The following is a 13,640-nucleotide window of genomic DNA, read 5'->3' as shown; positions in this document are numbered from 1 at the left end:
GGGTGGGGAAGATGAGGAAGTTCTGGCGGTGGAGCGTGGGGAAGTGGGGATGTATTAACACCATAAAATCCCGTGCTTTACATGGTTAAGGTGGCAAATTTTACACCACCTTAAAACAGGTAGGCTTTACCACAATGAAAGAAAAGGGCAAAGTCTTATAAAGCGTTTCAAATGAATTATTAGAAAAGTAACCCCAAAGAAAAAGAGAATGGTAAGGGGGCCTCTGTGGGACTTGTCAGGTGTTCCAAGCCAGGTGAGGAATTGCCAGGAGCAGGAGGGATTGCACTCTGCTCTCCGGGGGTAGGGGTGGGTGCGGGGGGCAGATGCCAAGGAGCCTTTCCTGCAAGCATCCTGGGAATACGTTTTGGGTAACTTTACACCCTGTTCCTGTTCCCTTTAACCCAGCAATCACACTTCTGGGAACCTAAGAGAACCCTCCAAAATGCAGGAGATACCCACACACTAGAAGTTTAGGGCATTTAATAAAACTCTTTAAAGCTTTTTTCCCTCCATTGTCTGCCTTGTTATAAGCTTGAAATGTCAGCGGTTTCTGCCTGTGTCTGGCTGGCCTTTGCCATTTGGCAATCCCGTCGAAACTGAGGAGTGCCCTAACCGAATGTGCTTGAATGTCACCCTTGCACAGCTCTTTATGCTGAAAGACAAAATGTTTTCCCTTGCTGCTGGACATAGGTTCCAAACTTTTCAACTTTAGGAGAAAACAAAAAACCCCGTATCTTCCTGCATTAAATTTTAGACTAGCTCATATATGTTGTATTAAACCTGCCATATCAATTGTAATGTACAGATTTTGCAAATACTATGCTGTATGTGATGCCCAACTGTATCCGCAATGTACATGTAATACATTCATGCCCAATAAATGTTTTACTTCTTTCTGAAAACAAAAAGAAGTTCAAGGTAAAGGGAGAAAGTAAGAGCCCAAGTTTAACCAGGGGCATGGGGGGTGCTGTCTCCCATCACAGGGGAGCAAGGCACGCACTGCCATGATGCTCCTGCAGAACTTAGAATGTGGCCACAGGACAGATAATGTGGGATGAAGCCCGGGTGTGCACCTGGCCCCTGACAGGTGCAAAGCATATCAAAATCAACTCACCTGAAGAGTTGTTAAAAAAAATTTTTTTTTACCAGTATATTAGATACATTTTGGTATCTCATTTTATTTTGCATTTTTAAAGAAGATTTTATTTATTTATTTGACAGAGAGAGAGAGAGAGAGAGCACAAGCAGGGTGAGCAGCAGAGGGAGAGGGAGATCCCAGGACCCTGAGATGGGAAGGCAGCCGCTTACCCCACTGAACCACCCATGAGCCCCTTATTTTTCATTTTTTTTATTATCAGTGAAATTTTCATACATTTACTGGATATTTATTTGTACTTCTGTGAATTATCAGTTTACATTCTTGGCTAATTTTTATTGGGACAATATTTTCCTGAATTTTATTAGCTCTTTATATAGTGAGACAATTAACATATTCATTAATATGATAGTTATTTTTGTGAGTTTGTAATTGGTCCTTTAACTTTGCGTATTTTTTGGCACAGAGGTTTCTCTTTTTTCTGAGGCCAAATCTGACTTTTCCTTCATGGTTTCTTCATCTGTTTTCAGAGAAATGGGACCACCTGAGGGGTCCTGGAAAAGCCGCAGGACCTGGGAGAGCCTCTGTTCCCACGGATGTGGTGGGGCATCTGCATGTTGTCTCGGCAGACAGTGTCGCTTCCCCTGCATCACAGGGGTTGGAAGCCCGAGGATCATGTTCTTCAGTGGGTTCTGCCTCTGTGGTTCTGGACACAGCTTGGTCCTGCCCTAGGAGAGCCAGCAGGGCGTGAGAGACGACGCCCCTCTTCCTTGCCCGGCAGAGGTGACAGATATGCCATAGGTGCTGCACAGCATAGCCCTGGCTGTCCCAGACTCGGGTTCTGAAGCCTTCCCCACAGCTCCCCAGCTGTACTAAATCCCTGGCTCCTCCCAATGCCTGGTAAGGGCCCAGGTAGTTAGGTTCTCATGCTAATACTCTCCTGTGATGCCCTCTGCTCTCAGGCTCCATTGCAGGCTTCTGGTCTCCCAGTTTTGGCATGTTAGGGTGGGGGGCTCAGGGTCCATTCATCCCGCCCAGTTTCTTCACTGTCTGCACTCACCCCCTGGGGCACCTCATCCAGTGGCAAGGCTGAAAACCTGCCCTTCCCAATGTGTGTCCCCAGCCAGCCTTCCCAGACTCCCAAAAGCTCTGTCTCCACCTCTTCCTCCCCCCCATCTCACCCCCTGGTTTCTGCCTGAGGCCAGCCTCCTGGGCTTCGCCCCAACCTGCCCCTCCCCAGCCTTCCTGTCTCATAAGCACAACCCCTGCTCCCAGCTGTCCAGACCAGACCCCTTGATGCCTCCCTCTGCCTCCCACCCAATACCTCACGGGTGGGCCAGGGGAACCCAGCTGTGCTCTGGCTTCTCCTCTTGCCTGTCCTCTATTTCCAACCTGGCCACCAAGTGAGATCATGTCTGTCCTTCTTTAGAACCTTCCAGAAGGAGTCCTTACAGTGGCCAGTGAGGCCCTATGGGGACTGCTCTGGGCCCCTCTGAGTTCTTACCCAACCATGGTTCCATTCCAGCCCCACTGGTCTCCTTCTCATTGGAGTGTCCCCTCTAGGCCTCTGTGCTGGCTGTTCCCTCTGCCTGCAATGCTCGTCCCCACACACTTGCTCCTTCACTCCCACTAGGTCCTTGCTTAGGTGCTCCCTGACCTCCCCACAGTCAGATGCTGACCAGCTGTCTCACCTAGCAGCACACACTGGCAGTTATTCGCCCTTTCCTGCTAAAATGTCACCCCGGTGCTCATGAGGGAGGGAAGGGGACATCCTTCCTCCACGGGATGTACAGATTTTGCAAATACTATGCAAAGGCTGGGCACACATGGGGTCTCCTTCCACGGTCAGCTTTGGTCCCTGCAGGCAGGCTTCTGCGCCAGTTTCCCCCTCATGGCCCTCTGACCCCCAGACTATGCCCACACCGGGCACGCTTTGCCAGCGCAGCCCAGGGATCTGTGCAGGCAGGTCAGAAAGCAGTGAGTCAGCAGGGCCAGAGCCCAGGCTGCATGACTCTGCAGGATGCCTGCCCACAGTATCCCCCCTGCCCCCATCTCTGAGGCTCAGACAACAGTGACTCCGCTTCTCATGAATTACGTCCGCGTTTGGGAAGTGTGAGTATGTATTTTTAATAAGGTCAGAGCCTTGAGCCCGAGGCTGGAAGCCCTGATGCTGTAAATCCCCAGTAAGGAGGTCAGGCAGGGCTGGATGGGGCCCGGGGCCTAGAACACATAGAACCATGTGGTAAATGACACCCTGCCCCATGGGGGAGGCTGGGCCCAGGGCCAGGTCCTCACTGCTAAGGAAGGTCAATGTAGCTGGTCACAGAGAAGAGACTGAGGCCTGATGGGGGTCAAAGGGCACTGAGCTCCAGACCACTTCCTTCTGGCCAGACTGGCAGAGGGTTGCTGAGGCTGGGCTGGCCGGGCTTTCTCCAAAAGGAGGTAAGACAAGGGCAGAGTTGCAGAGAGGGCCCCAGTACCAGAGCTGAGCCTTAGCCTCAAACCAGCCTTGGTCATGGAACCCAGAGGGTGGTGGTTACCCAAGGGCCTCTGAGTTTTCTGATACCATGGCCCTTGACCAGCCCCCAGGGGAGGCGGCAAGCCTTTGGGTAACAGTTTCATGGACAGTCCTGGGAGATGGGGGGCCTGGGGCAGAGGACTCAGAGGCCTGCAAAACTGCCCACCATCAGCAGCCCCTGTAGGAGTTCCCAGATCCAGCTTGTCTGTCGGCACCACGGAGTTCAGGCAAGTGAGACCAGGGCCCAGGGCAGGAAAGGGGCTGGGGTGCATATTTCAGCCCCACGCAGAATACCTAGGGTCCCCTGCTAATCTGTGACACCAAAACCAAAGCCAGGGGGAGAAGCAGAGAGAGAAAGCTGAGGTTGCCAGATGTTGACATAACCCCTCCTCCATTCTTCCTGCCCAACAGAAGAATGCCATTTGGTCATGGTTGGTATGCTCAGTGAGAGCTTTTTCCAGGCCCCTGCTGATAGGGCCATGTAGCAAATTTTTTTTTTTTTTAATTCAGGAGAGACACACACAGAGAGAGAGAGAGAGAGAGAGAGAGAGAGAGAGAGAGAGAGAGAGAGGCAGAGACACAGGCAGAGGAAGAAGCAGGCTCCATGCAGGGAGCCCTACGTGGGACTCAATCCCGGGTCTCCAGGATCACGCCCTGGGCTGAAGGCAGCACTAAACCGCTGAGCCACCCGGGCTGCCTGCAAATGGCTTTAATCAATGAGATTTAATGGCTAATTGTCAGGTGTAGCCTCCAAGAAAACTCTTAGAAAGTTAGGCAGATTCACCTGGTACCTGCCTTATGCTATTTGCCTTTCTCCTCTTTTTACCTGGGATATGGATGCAATGCTGGAGACAGGGCAGCCATTTTGTGGCTATAAGACAAAGGTATATTCTAAGGAGGGCCAAGCAGAGAGGAAGGAGAATGTATTCCTTTTTTTTTTTTTTTAGGAGAATGCATTCCTAATGACACTACAGAGCTGCTGCGCCCACCCTAGACTGCCAGCCTGCAGAACGCTTCTTATATGAGATATCTCTAATTCTGTTAAGCCATTACTTTTCTGGATTTTTTTTATAGCTGGCTGGCCACGTGGGCCTCTGGGAGTGTGTGGTAGGGGAAGGAGTGGCCAAAGGCAGCACTCAGCATTCATCCCCCCTACAGGAAACTCTCAAGTCCACCATTGTGGTGCTCAAATGAGATGATATTTGTTCCAAAGTGAGATTACCTGTGGGGAGCAGATGAGGAGTGGTGCAGGGAGGAACTCCTTCTCATTCCCATCCTTCCTGAGGGTCCGGCCAGGGAACACAGAATAACCCAGGCTTTCGGGCCAGTGCAGGCTGCTTGCTGACCACAAGCCTGGTTGCTGGTGCCATCACCCCCTCCTCCTTCCATCCCTCCTCCTTTCTTAGCTCCAGTCAGGCCCTCAGCGCTGCTGTCAGGTCACCTGGAGGCTGTCATCTGGAGAGGCTAGACCCCCATGTCTCAGTGCCTACACCCACAGTGGCAAGGAGGGATCCCTTTCTGATCTATAGATCAATCTGCAGAGAGAAAGTCAGTGTGTCCTTTCCCCAGTCGACAAGTCCTTGGACCTTTCCCCACCCTTCAGTCAGACCTCCTCTCCACCTGGTCCCCAGAGCCCAGCATTCTGGTAGCAAACCTCAGTGTGCCAACCTGGCTCCTCCATCCTTGGCCTCCCCCAGGAGGCTCCTTGTCTGAAATGTCCTGGGGCTGCTGTAACAAGTTACCACAAACTTGGCAGCTGAAAACAATAGGGATGACAGAAGTCCAGAACTGAGGTGTTGCAAAGTCGGTGCCTTCTTGGGGCTCAGAGGGAGAGTCCACGCTGTGCTTCTTCCCAGCTGTGGGTGGCTGCGGCAATCCTGGTGTCCATAGCACACAGACGTATCACCCTAACTCTCCTCTGGGGTCACATGGCCTTTTTCCTTCTGTCTCTTTGTGTCCAGAGTTTTCTTTTCTCATAAGGTTTCTAGACACTGGATTTGGGGCTCAGCCTAAATCAAGGATGATCTTATTTTGAACTTCTTAATTATATCTGCAAAGATGGCATTTCTAAATGAGGTCACACTCACAGGTAACCAGCAGTTATGACTTCAACATATCTTTTTTGGCACCAATAAACCTGCCCTCCACCAGAAGGCTGGTCCGTTTGTGTGCGGGGTCACTTTCTTCCAGGTGAGTCTTGAGCCTTGGTCTACCAGAAAGCTGTGGATGAAACCAATTTTCTGATGGCTGGAGGCAAGAGTGTGTTGTCCCGAGTGCATTAGTCTCCAGCACCAACTGCCTGGACTCAAGGTGGACATTTGAAAGGATCTAGGAAAACCAGCGAGTCAGAAAATGCAGCGGGGGATGCCTGGGTGGCTCAGCAGTTGAGCGTCTACCTTTGGCTCAGGTCGTGATCCTGGGGTCCAGGATTGAGTCCCACATCAGGCTCCCTACGGGGACCCTGCTTCTCCCTCTGCCTGTGTCTCTGCCTCTCTCTGTGCGTCTCTCATGTATAAATAAAATCTTTAATAATAATAATAATAAAAAACGCAACTGCCTCTCCACCTGTGTGAGCGTTAGGGCCCCTCTCAGGGACCCAGGGTAGGACCCAGCGCTTGGCTGGCGTGTGGGCCTCCTCCCCACAGACACACACACATGGGGCATCACGGCAGGACTTGCCAGTAATGATCTGTTAGTTGTGGGGGAAAGTGCCCCCCCCACACTATTTGTTGTAATGAACCCAACTTTCTGTAATGGTGGTTACTGAGAAATCAAGACATTAACTGTGTGTGCTGAGCAGTGTGGGGGAGGCAGCCTCGGGGGGACAGGGTCCTGAGGACACAGCAGAGGCACTAGGGAGCCTGCTTGGTGTCAGAAGGTGGAAGATTCGGGTGAGGTCTCTCTTTCAGGACGAGAGTAGCAGCAGCAGTCATGGCTGATGGCAAAGACATGTGGCCGGCGTATGGGGGAGCTGCCACAGCCAAGCCTGAGCAGCAGAGGGGCCAGGCTGCAAGGGGGTACTAGGGAGCTGGTTCTGGCTGGGGAAAGAGCATAGTGGCCTGGCCCCTGGCTGTCCTCATCACCTCCCCACAATGCCTAGGGTCTCAGGGCAAGAGCTCAAGAGAGGGGTGCAGAGTGGGGGTGGGGAGCGCTCCCCAATCCCTGCCTAGTCCCTGTGTACTGCCCAGCCCAGCTAGCGGAGTGAAACTGCAGAGCAGGTCCTGGGTCAGCAGTCCCAGGCTTTCTCTTGGGGGAGAGTCTCCGGTTCCTGGAACCCCTCCAGTCCTGGGTACACTGCCCAGCGCCCCGGGCCCTTCTGCAGGCCACTCCCACCCACCCTGTCCTCTGTCCAGGTTTCCAGGCTGCTGTACCACAAGCAGGAAAATGCCCTCCCACACCCGGAGGGAGAGGGAGTCCACCTGTGGCCTGGGGCCCGGCAGAGGCCACGGCTGAGCAGGTAATGGGGCCAGAGGTGGGGCCTGGCCACAGCTGCCTCTCCAGGGGCAAGCACCCTAAGTAGCTCACAGGGGACCTGGGAAAGAAGTGCAAGTGCGGCAGCAATTAGAGGCAAACCTCCCAGAATTAGTGGCCGCAGCCCCTTCCAGTGGATGCAGGTGTTCTCCTGCCACTGGATGGCAATGGGCAGGCAGCAGGCCCCGTGGCAGTCCTACAGCATTTCCCAAGGTGGACCTGACCCCCTCCGGAGGCTCCATCCCCCAGGGCCCATGTCTCAAAATCCTGAAAGCAAGACCCCTGCAACACATGCTCCTCGGGCTCCCTGAGTACCCACCCTTTATGGATGGACTGATGGACACATGGCCAAAGTCCTGGATCCCAGGGAGGCCTCTAAGGGCTGTTGAGGTAGCAGGAGGTACTACAGTGCACGGCTCCCTTGCAGGCCCTCCAGCCCAGCCATGGGGTGGGGACCGTGTGGGGGCATAGGGATAGAGCTGGGCAGCTGGGGGGAAGGCCCCTTATTTCTTCCAGGTGTGGGTCACAAGATGAAGGAGCTGGGGGCTCCTGTGGGCCATGCTGCCTTGGCCAGCCCCTGACTGTGTTGGAGGTTGGTCAGCTCACTGGCTGCCCATGCAGAGCCTCCCTGGGGAGGAAGCTGACTCTTAGCTATCTTCAGTTTTGGAAGGTACTGTGCAGATATGTCCCAGGTCACAGTGCTGTGGTTTCCTCTCACGAGACTGGTCCAATGTGTATTCTGGACGCCAGGAATGCCTCTTGAGGCACAGAGGGGTCCCAGCCCTGAAGGGCTCCCTGGGAGACACGGCAGCCACCATTGCCACGTACCTTTGGATGGCGAGGCGCTAAACCCACAGCCTCTCCCCAGGTGGGAAAGAAAGCAGCTGTGAGGAAGGAATTTGATGTTATTTTGCTAGAAAGTAACTAGCTATAGGACATGTGTTGCTGGCACGCCTCCCAGCAGGCCCTGAGCTGCCATGCTAATCCTACCTGCAGGGAGGTAGACGCAGCCTCCAGGAACTGCTCAGGAATGTCCTTCTCAGGCTTAAATTTGTTCAATTGCTCGATGACAGTTTCAATGCATTTTCCATAGTAGGCCATCTTCCCAGAGCAGAAGCCTAAAAGAAAACCACTCCAGGTCATGCCCTCCATGACCTCTAGGCTATCAGCTCAGCAGGTGGTGAAGGCAGCCACAGAACACTTAACTACAGATGGGCCATCCCCCCCGGGAGCCTGGTGCCTCTCACAGTGAGGCCTGCTAGCTGTGGTGACCCCGGGCCTGCTTCCTGGACTATGTCCCTGCAGGCCTCTACCACGTGAGAGGCCTAGGCTGGCCTTGGGGAGCTGTCACCCACAGCCCCTAGAGGCTCCCAGGCTTCCCCCATGTGGCCCCAAGCCCTACAACTGTACACAGGTGGGGATGAGCCCTGGGAGGGGAGGGGGGCTCTGAGCATCTCAAAGCCCAGCTGGGGTTCAGTGACTGTTTATATAGCAGGTTTTGCCCAATGGGGTGGCTGACCTGATCCTAAAAGGTTGGGGCGAGGAGAATCCTCAGGTCACCAGATTCAACATCCCCATTTTAAAGACAAGGGACCCAATACCCAGAGAGGTTGCATAGTCAGATATGTGGTCAGACCTTGTATGGGCACTGAATGTTCCAGAAACATAATAGCTCTAGGAGACCAGTTTGCCCAGAGACCCTCTCCGGGAGACCTCGGAGAAGCTGCTTGGGGGTGGGGCTGGGGCCTAGGAACTGGTTCTAACAGGGAGCCCCCAACTCGCCCTTAGAGGGGGGTGCCCAGGCCAGCAGGGGTTCCTCCCTACCCGCCTCTCTTGTTCAATGTTACCAGAACCCCTGCTGGTCTTTCCAGCACCCACTGTTGGCAAAGCCAGGTTGCTAGTACCCTGGGGACAGTGGAGGAAACTCCCCTCCCAATAAGGTGGAAGGGCTCCAGATAGCAGCCCCCAGACCTAGACCCCCCCACAGGGTGGAGACTGAGTGGAAAAAAAAAAAAAACACTGCATACACTGTCCCTGGGGTCCCTGGGGGGATGACGCAGTCCACTGGCTGAGTCCCCCAACTGCTTTAAGGAGTGAGGGCCAAATGCCACCAGACGTGTCTGAGAACCGCTGGCATGAATCACTGGAACAAGCCAGCAAGAGGAAGAGCAGAAGCTGACAGCCGGTAAAGCCCAGAAACAACGCGCCGCTTCCCAAAGATGAGCGATACGGTATCCAAGGAACGAGGAGTATTGGAGGAAAACAGAGTTCTTGGAAATTAAAATATGGCAGCAGAACTACAGATAGAAATAGAAGAGGTGGGAAGTAAAGCTGAGAAAATCTCCCAGAGAGCATAAAAAGATGAAGAAAGGGGCACCTAGATGGCTCAGTAGGTTAGGCATCTGCCTTCAGCTCAGGTCAGGATCTTGGGGTCCTGGGATCCAGCCCTGCGTCGGGCTCTCTGGTCCTCGGATTGAGCCCCGTGTCGGACTCCCCACCCCATGGGGTGTCTGCTTCACCCTCTGCCTTTCCCTCCCCCTCTGCCCCTCCCCACACTCATGGGCTCTCTCTCCTTCTCTCAGGTAAATAAAATCTAAAAAAAAAAAAAAAAAAAGATACAGAAAGTAGGAGAAAAATCCCCAGAAAAGCAGGGAGCCACTGCAAAGGGTCTAAATGCCAATTAACAGGTGCTCCAGAAAGAGAAGAGAGGCATCACATGAGAGGATGTCCCCCAGCGGAAGGGGTCCCTGTGGACAGGGATCCCAAGCACCTTCTGTCACCAAAGGAGACAGAAGCCTAGGAAGGGACCAGAGTGTGGAGTAGCCTTGGATTCCCCTGCAGAGAGAGCCCAGGAAGCAGCAGACAAGGGACTCAGAAGCAGGAGAATTTCCAGGAAGGTGACAGCAGGTGGCAGGCCAAGGACCCCAGAACCAGAGCACGGGCTCCAGCGGCCCTGCACTTGCTTGGGGCGGGGCTTCCTGAGTGCATTTTCCTTCGTACTCAGGGAATGAGCCTTTGACACCTGCCTTGGTCAAGGTCGGGATCAGTTGGGGTCCTTTCCCCTCTGCTGGCTGCACAGCTGGGCCCCGCACCACCCAGCTCTGCAGGCCTAACTGGGGCTGTCCCCTCGGGGGCTGCTCTGGGGCCCAGCCCTAGCTGGGCAGGCCCATGGGAGCCTCTCCTGTGTGCAACCAGGAGAAAGTCCTCTCAGAACAGGAAATGCGCTGAAACTGGCTTGAACCTGTGATACTGAGCACAGCCCTGGAAACCCAGCCTCAGGAGGGTCTGGATTCGGAGACCAGTCAGTGGTTCTGCAGAAACCAGGGCAAACTGCAGGTGGCAGCAGCGGAGACCCACAAAGGACTCTAGTGTGAGAGTCCCTATTTCCCCATCAGGTCTTGTCCCAAAGTGCACATGAGCATCAGCACCGAGTGAGCTAGCTACTGGCATGGCCTGGATGCTGTGGCTGCCCCAGCAGCCACCTAGAGCCACGTGGGCCCAGGAGAAAGGACCAGGGACTGAGGTGGAGACACAGGCAGGGCGCAGGCAGGGGCACAGGCAGGGGCGCAGGCAGGGCACAGACACAGACCTCAGGAGGTTATGCATAAGGTGGAGCTCTCCTGGCCCCGATCCCACGGCTGCTAGGCCACTGAAGATGTGCGGCTTGGCCTATGTGAGGGCAGCAAATCATGAACTCTGCAGCCCGGGCCCGGGCCTGGGTGCTCCTCTGGGTGGGTTGCTGCCCTGCCCCACTCCCCGTCCTGCTGTCCTACCCCTGGTGATGGCATCACTGACCACACAGAGGGCCGCTCGGGGAATCTCTTCACCGGAGGCAGCACTGAGGGGTATGTAGCCAATTCTTTTTCCTTGGTATGGGGATCTGCACTCCAGGGAGCAGGGTCTGCCTGGGTCCCGGCTCTGAGTGAGTCCTCCATGGGGCCTGGCTTGCAGACTGCGGGAATGTCAGGCCTCGGGGTCCCTAGAGGAAATATTGACCTGGAAGAAGTCCTGGAAAAGACTTATTTTTACTGCTTGCAATCTTCACCCTAGCAAAATCTGATTTTCCTCAGCCTAATGCAGCTAATGGACAAACGGACATTTTATTTTATTTTTTTAAGTAGGCTCCATGCCCAGCGTGGAGCCCAACGTGGGGCTTGAACTCACGACTCTAAGATTAAGACCTGAGCTGAGACCTAGGGTCAGATGCTTAACCAACCAAGCCACCCACATGCCCTGTGTCAAAGGGACCTTTTAAAGGCCACTGAAAGCAGTGGCCACCCCTCCTGACATCAGAGGATTTGCTGGGCAGGATGGAAGCCTCAAGGCTAGAGGGCTGCCTGTGGCCCCTGGGGATGAACCACTCATAACTGGTTACTTGTGTTCATGGAAACCCTTTCTCCTGGGCCCCATGTCTGACAGGCTGTGGGACATTTATTGGTGAGGATCACCCAGTCTGGCTGCACCAACTGGCCATAAACCCACTCACCAGTTCTCCCAGGCCTGGCCCTCCAACCCCCCCCCCTTTTTTTTAAGATTTTGTTTATTTATTTAGGAGAGACAGAGAGAGAGAAAGAGGCAGAAACACAGGCAGAGAGAAGTAGGCTCCATGGAGGGAACCCGATGTGGAACTCGATCCTGGGACTCCAGGATCACACCCTAGGTGGAAGGCAGGCACTCAACTGCTGAGCCACCCAGGCGTCCCTGGCCCTCCATCCTGTAGCACAGTCCTGGTCTTTCCAAGCAGGAGGACCCAAGGCTTCTGGCCCGAGGCTCTGGCAGGTGGGCTAGGTGGCAGTGCTACCCTCTGAGGTGAGTGAGGTCTCAGGTCAAGGGCATCTCCTGCCACTAAGAGCCATTAACAAATCCCCCTCAGCTCCTGGGGGACCCAGCAGGGCCTCTCCAGCATGTCCTGCCCCTTCACAGCCTGGGGTCACAGTCCCAGGGGCCCCCTTCCTGCTTGCCCTGCTGTACCCCAGCTCTGTCTACCCAGGCTTCTCACTGACTCACAAGCCTCTTGACTTGTATCTCCTGAACCTCGAATACTTAGTCCTCTCTGTGGTAAGCTCCTAGGCATTCCGCAACACCTGGTGCAAATAGCAGCGCCTGCAGAGCCGGCCTGCCTCCTCCCTTAGCTCTTCCCTTCTCTGAAATCACCCAACTTGTGTGATGCCCCTGTGAGCACCTGGCGTAGGACCCCACTTTCCTGCCTCTAAGTTCTGGCCCTTCCCCAGAGCTGGCCCCTGGCATGTGCTGCAGACACGTCTGTGGGATGAATGATGGGATGCAAAACTGTGCAAAAGGGTCGAGTACCCTAACTGGCTCTTAGTTTTTTGTTTTTGTTTTTGTTTTTTTAAAGATTATTCATGAGAGACAGACAGAGAGACAGGCAGAGACACAGGCAGAGGGAGAAGCAGGCTCCATGCAGGGAGCCCAACGTGGGACTCGATCCGGGTCTTCAGGATCACACCCTGGGCCCAAGGCGGCACTAAACCGCTGGGCCACCCGGCTGCCTGCCTTAGTTTTAATCTGAAAGATGGCTTTGACATTTAGATATAGACCTATCCAAAGACCACATTAACACTTTTTTAAACCTTCATTCCCACAGATCCTATAGTTCAACAGGGTTCAGTTTATTGTTTCACCTAATTGGAGAATAATTGATACCACAACAATGTTTACTGAGCACTAAATGTGGAAGACAACAGACCCTACAAGGGTTTAGGCTCCCTAGCCCCAAGGAGGCTTTCCTGCCTGTGGAGCGCCAGGTCCAGGCTGGTTCTGAAGATTTCCCAACACTCAACAACACCTTGGGGTGAGCCCTAACTGAGTGAAAGGGGCACCGTGTCACCATAAAGGAAAATAATATTTACACATTCCAGAGCTCACAGGGAAAGGACTGCAACTAGTGAAGAGTCTCTTTATAGAAACGATGTTAAGGATGTGGGTTTGTTTTTTTTTTTATCCCTCCCACCGACCATCACTTGGGGGCGTTGCCTTGGGGGATGGGGTCTGGCCCTTGACTCTACCTTCCCGCATCTGCTCAGAACACAGCTCTGATGGAGAAACACATATGGTCAGGAAAGGGCTCCCTCCTGCACCTGATGTAGGTGCTGCTCCAAGGGCAGGATGGGGATGACTTCCCTGCCCTCCCTCCTGTCCTGGAGTTGGAACATTCTGAACAAAGGATGCTCCAAGAGGCCCTTTGGTGATCTTGCAAGTCCACGAGGAACATGAGAACCGCCCAGGCCCTCCCCCCAATCCAGAGCGGGCCTGGATGGAACAAACTGGAAGCAATGAATGGATGGGCCAGGTGGAAGATGCAGAGGGGAGTCTGTGGTGGGGACAGAGGGACCCCTGGGGAGCCCAGCTGGCGTGAACCATTAGTCCTTGCAACTCTGGCTCACTGTCCCCCTCAGGGCTCCAGGGGCAGGGGCTTTGCACACCTACCCCAGCAGAGAGCCGTGGTACCAGGACCGTAGATGTCAGGACAAGAGACATTTGAGTTCTGCATTCTCACTGAAATTAGCTTGTGAGCTCAGTCAACATAGTGACGTT

The 13,640-nt window shown here is 54.1% G+C and overlaps 1 protein-coding gene across 1 annotated transcript in view; it reads right to left on the bottom strand.

Annotated features, from left to right (window-relative positions):
• Positions 1-13,640, bottom strand: part of CFAP99 (cilia and flagella associated protein 99) — a 39,393-nt gene that overhangs the window by 23,124 nt on the left and 2,629 nt on the right. Inside the window, exon 2 of the mRNA XM_055326172.1 lies at positions 8,076-8,203. Within this exon, the coding sequence (XP_055182147.1) occupies positions 8,076-8,186 (111 nt within the window). The 5' untranslated portion in view covers positions 8,187-8,203. The remainder of the gene's footprint in view (positions 1-8,075; positions 8,204-13,640) is intronic.

This window comes from Nyctereutes procyonoides, unplaced genomic scaffold, assembly GCF_905146905.1.
Source record: "Nyctereutes procyonoides isolate TBG_1078 unplaced genomic scaffold, NYPRO_anot_genome, whole genome shotgun sequence".
NCBI classification, from domain to species: domain Eukaryota; kingdom Metazoa; phylum Chordata; class Mammalia; order Carnivora; family Canidae; genus Nyctereutes; species Nyctereutes procyonoides.
This window is presented reverse-complemented; position numbering and strand designations above follow the sequence as displayed.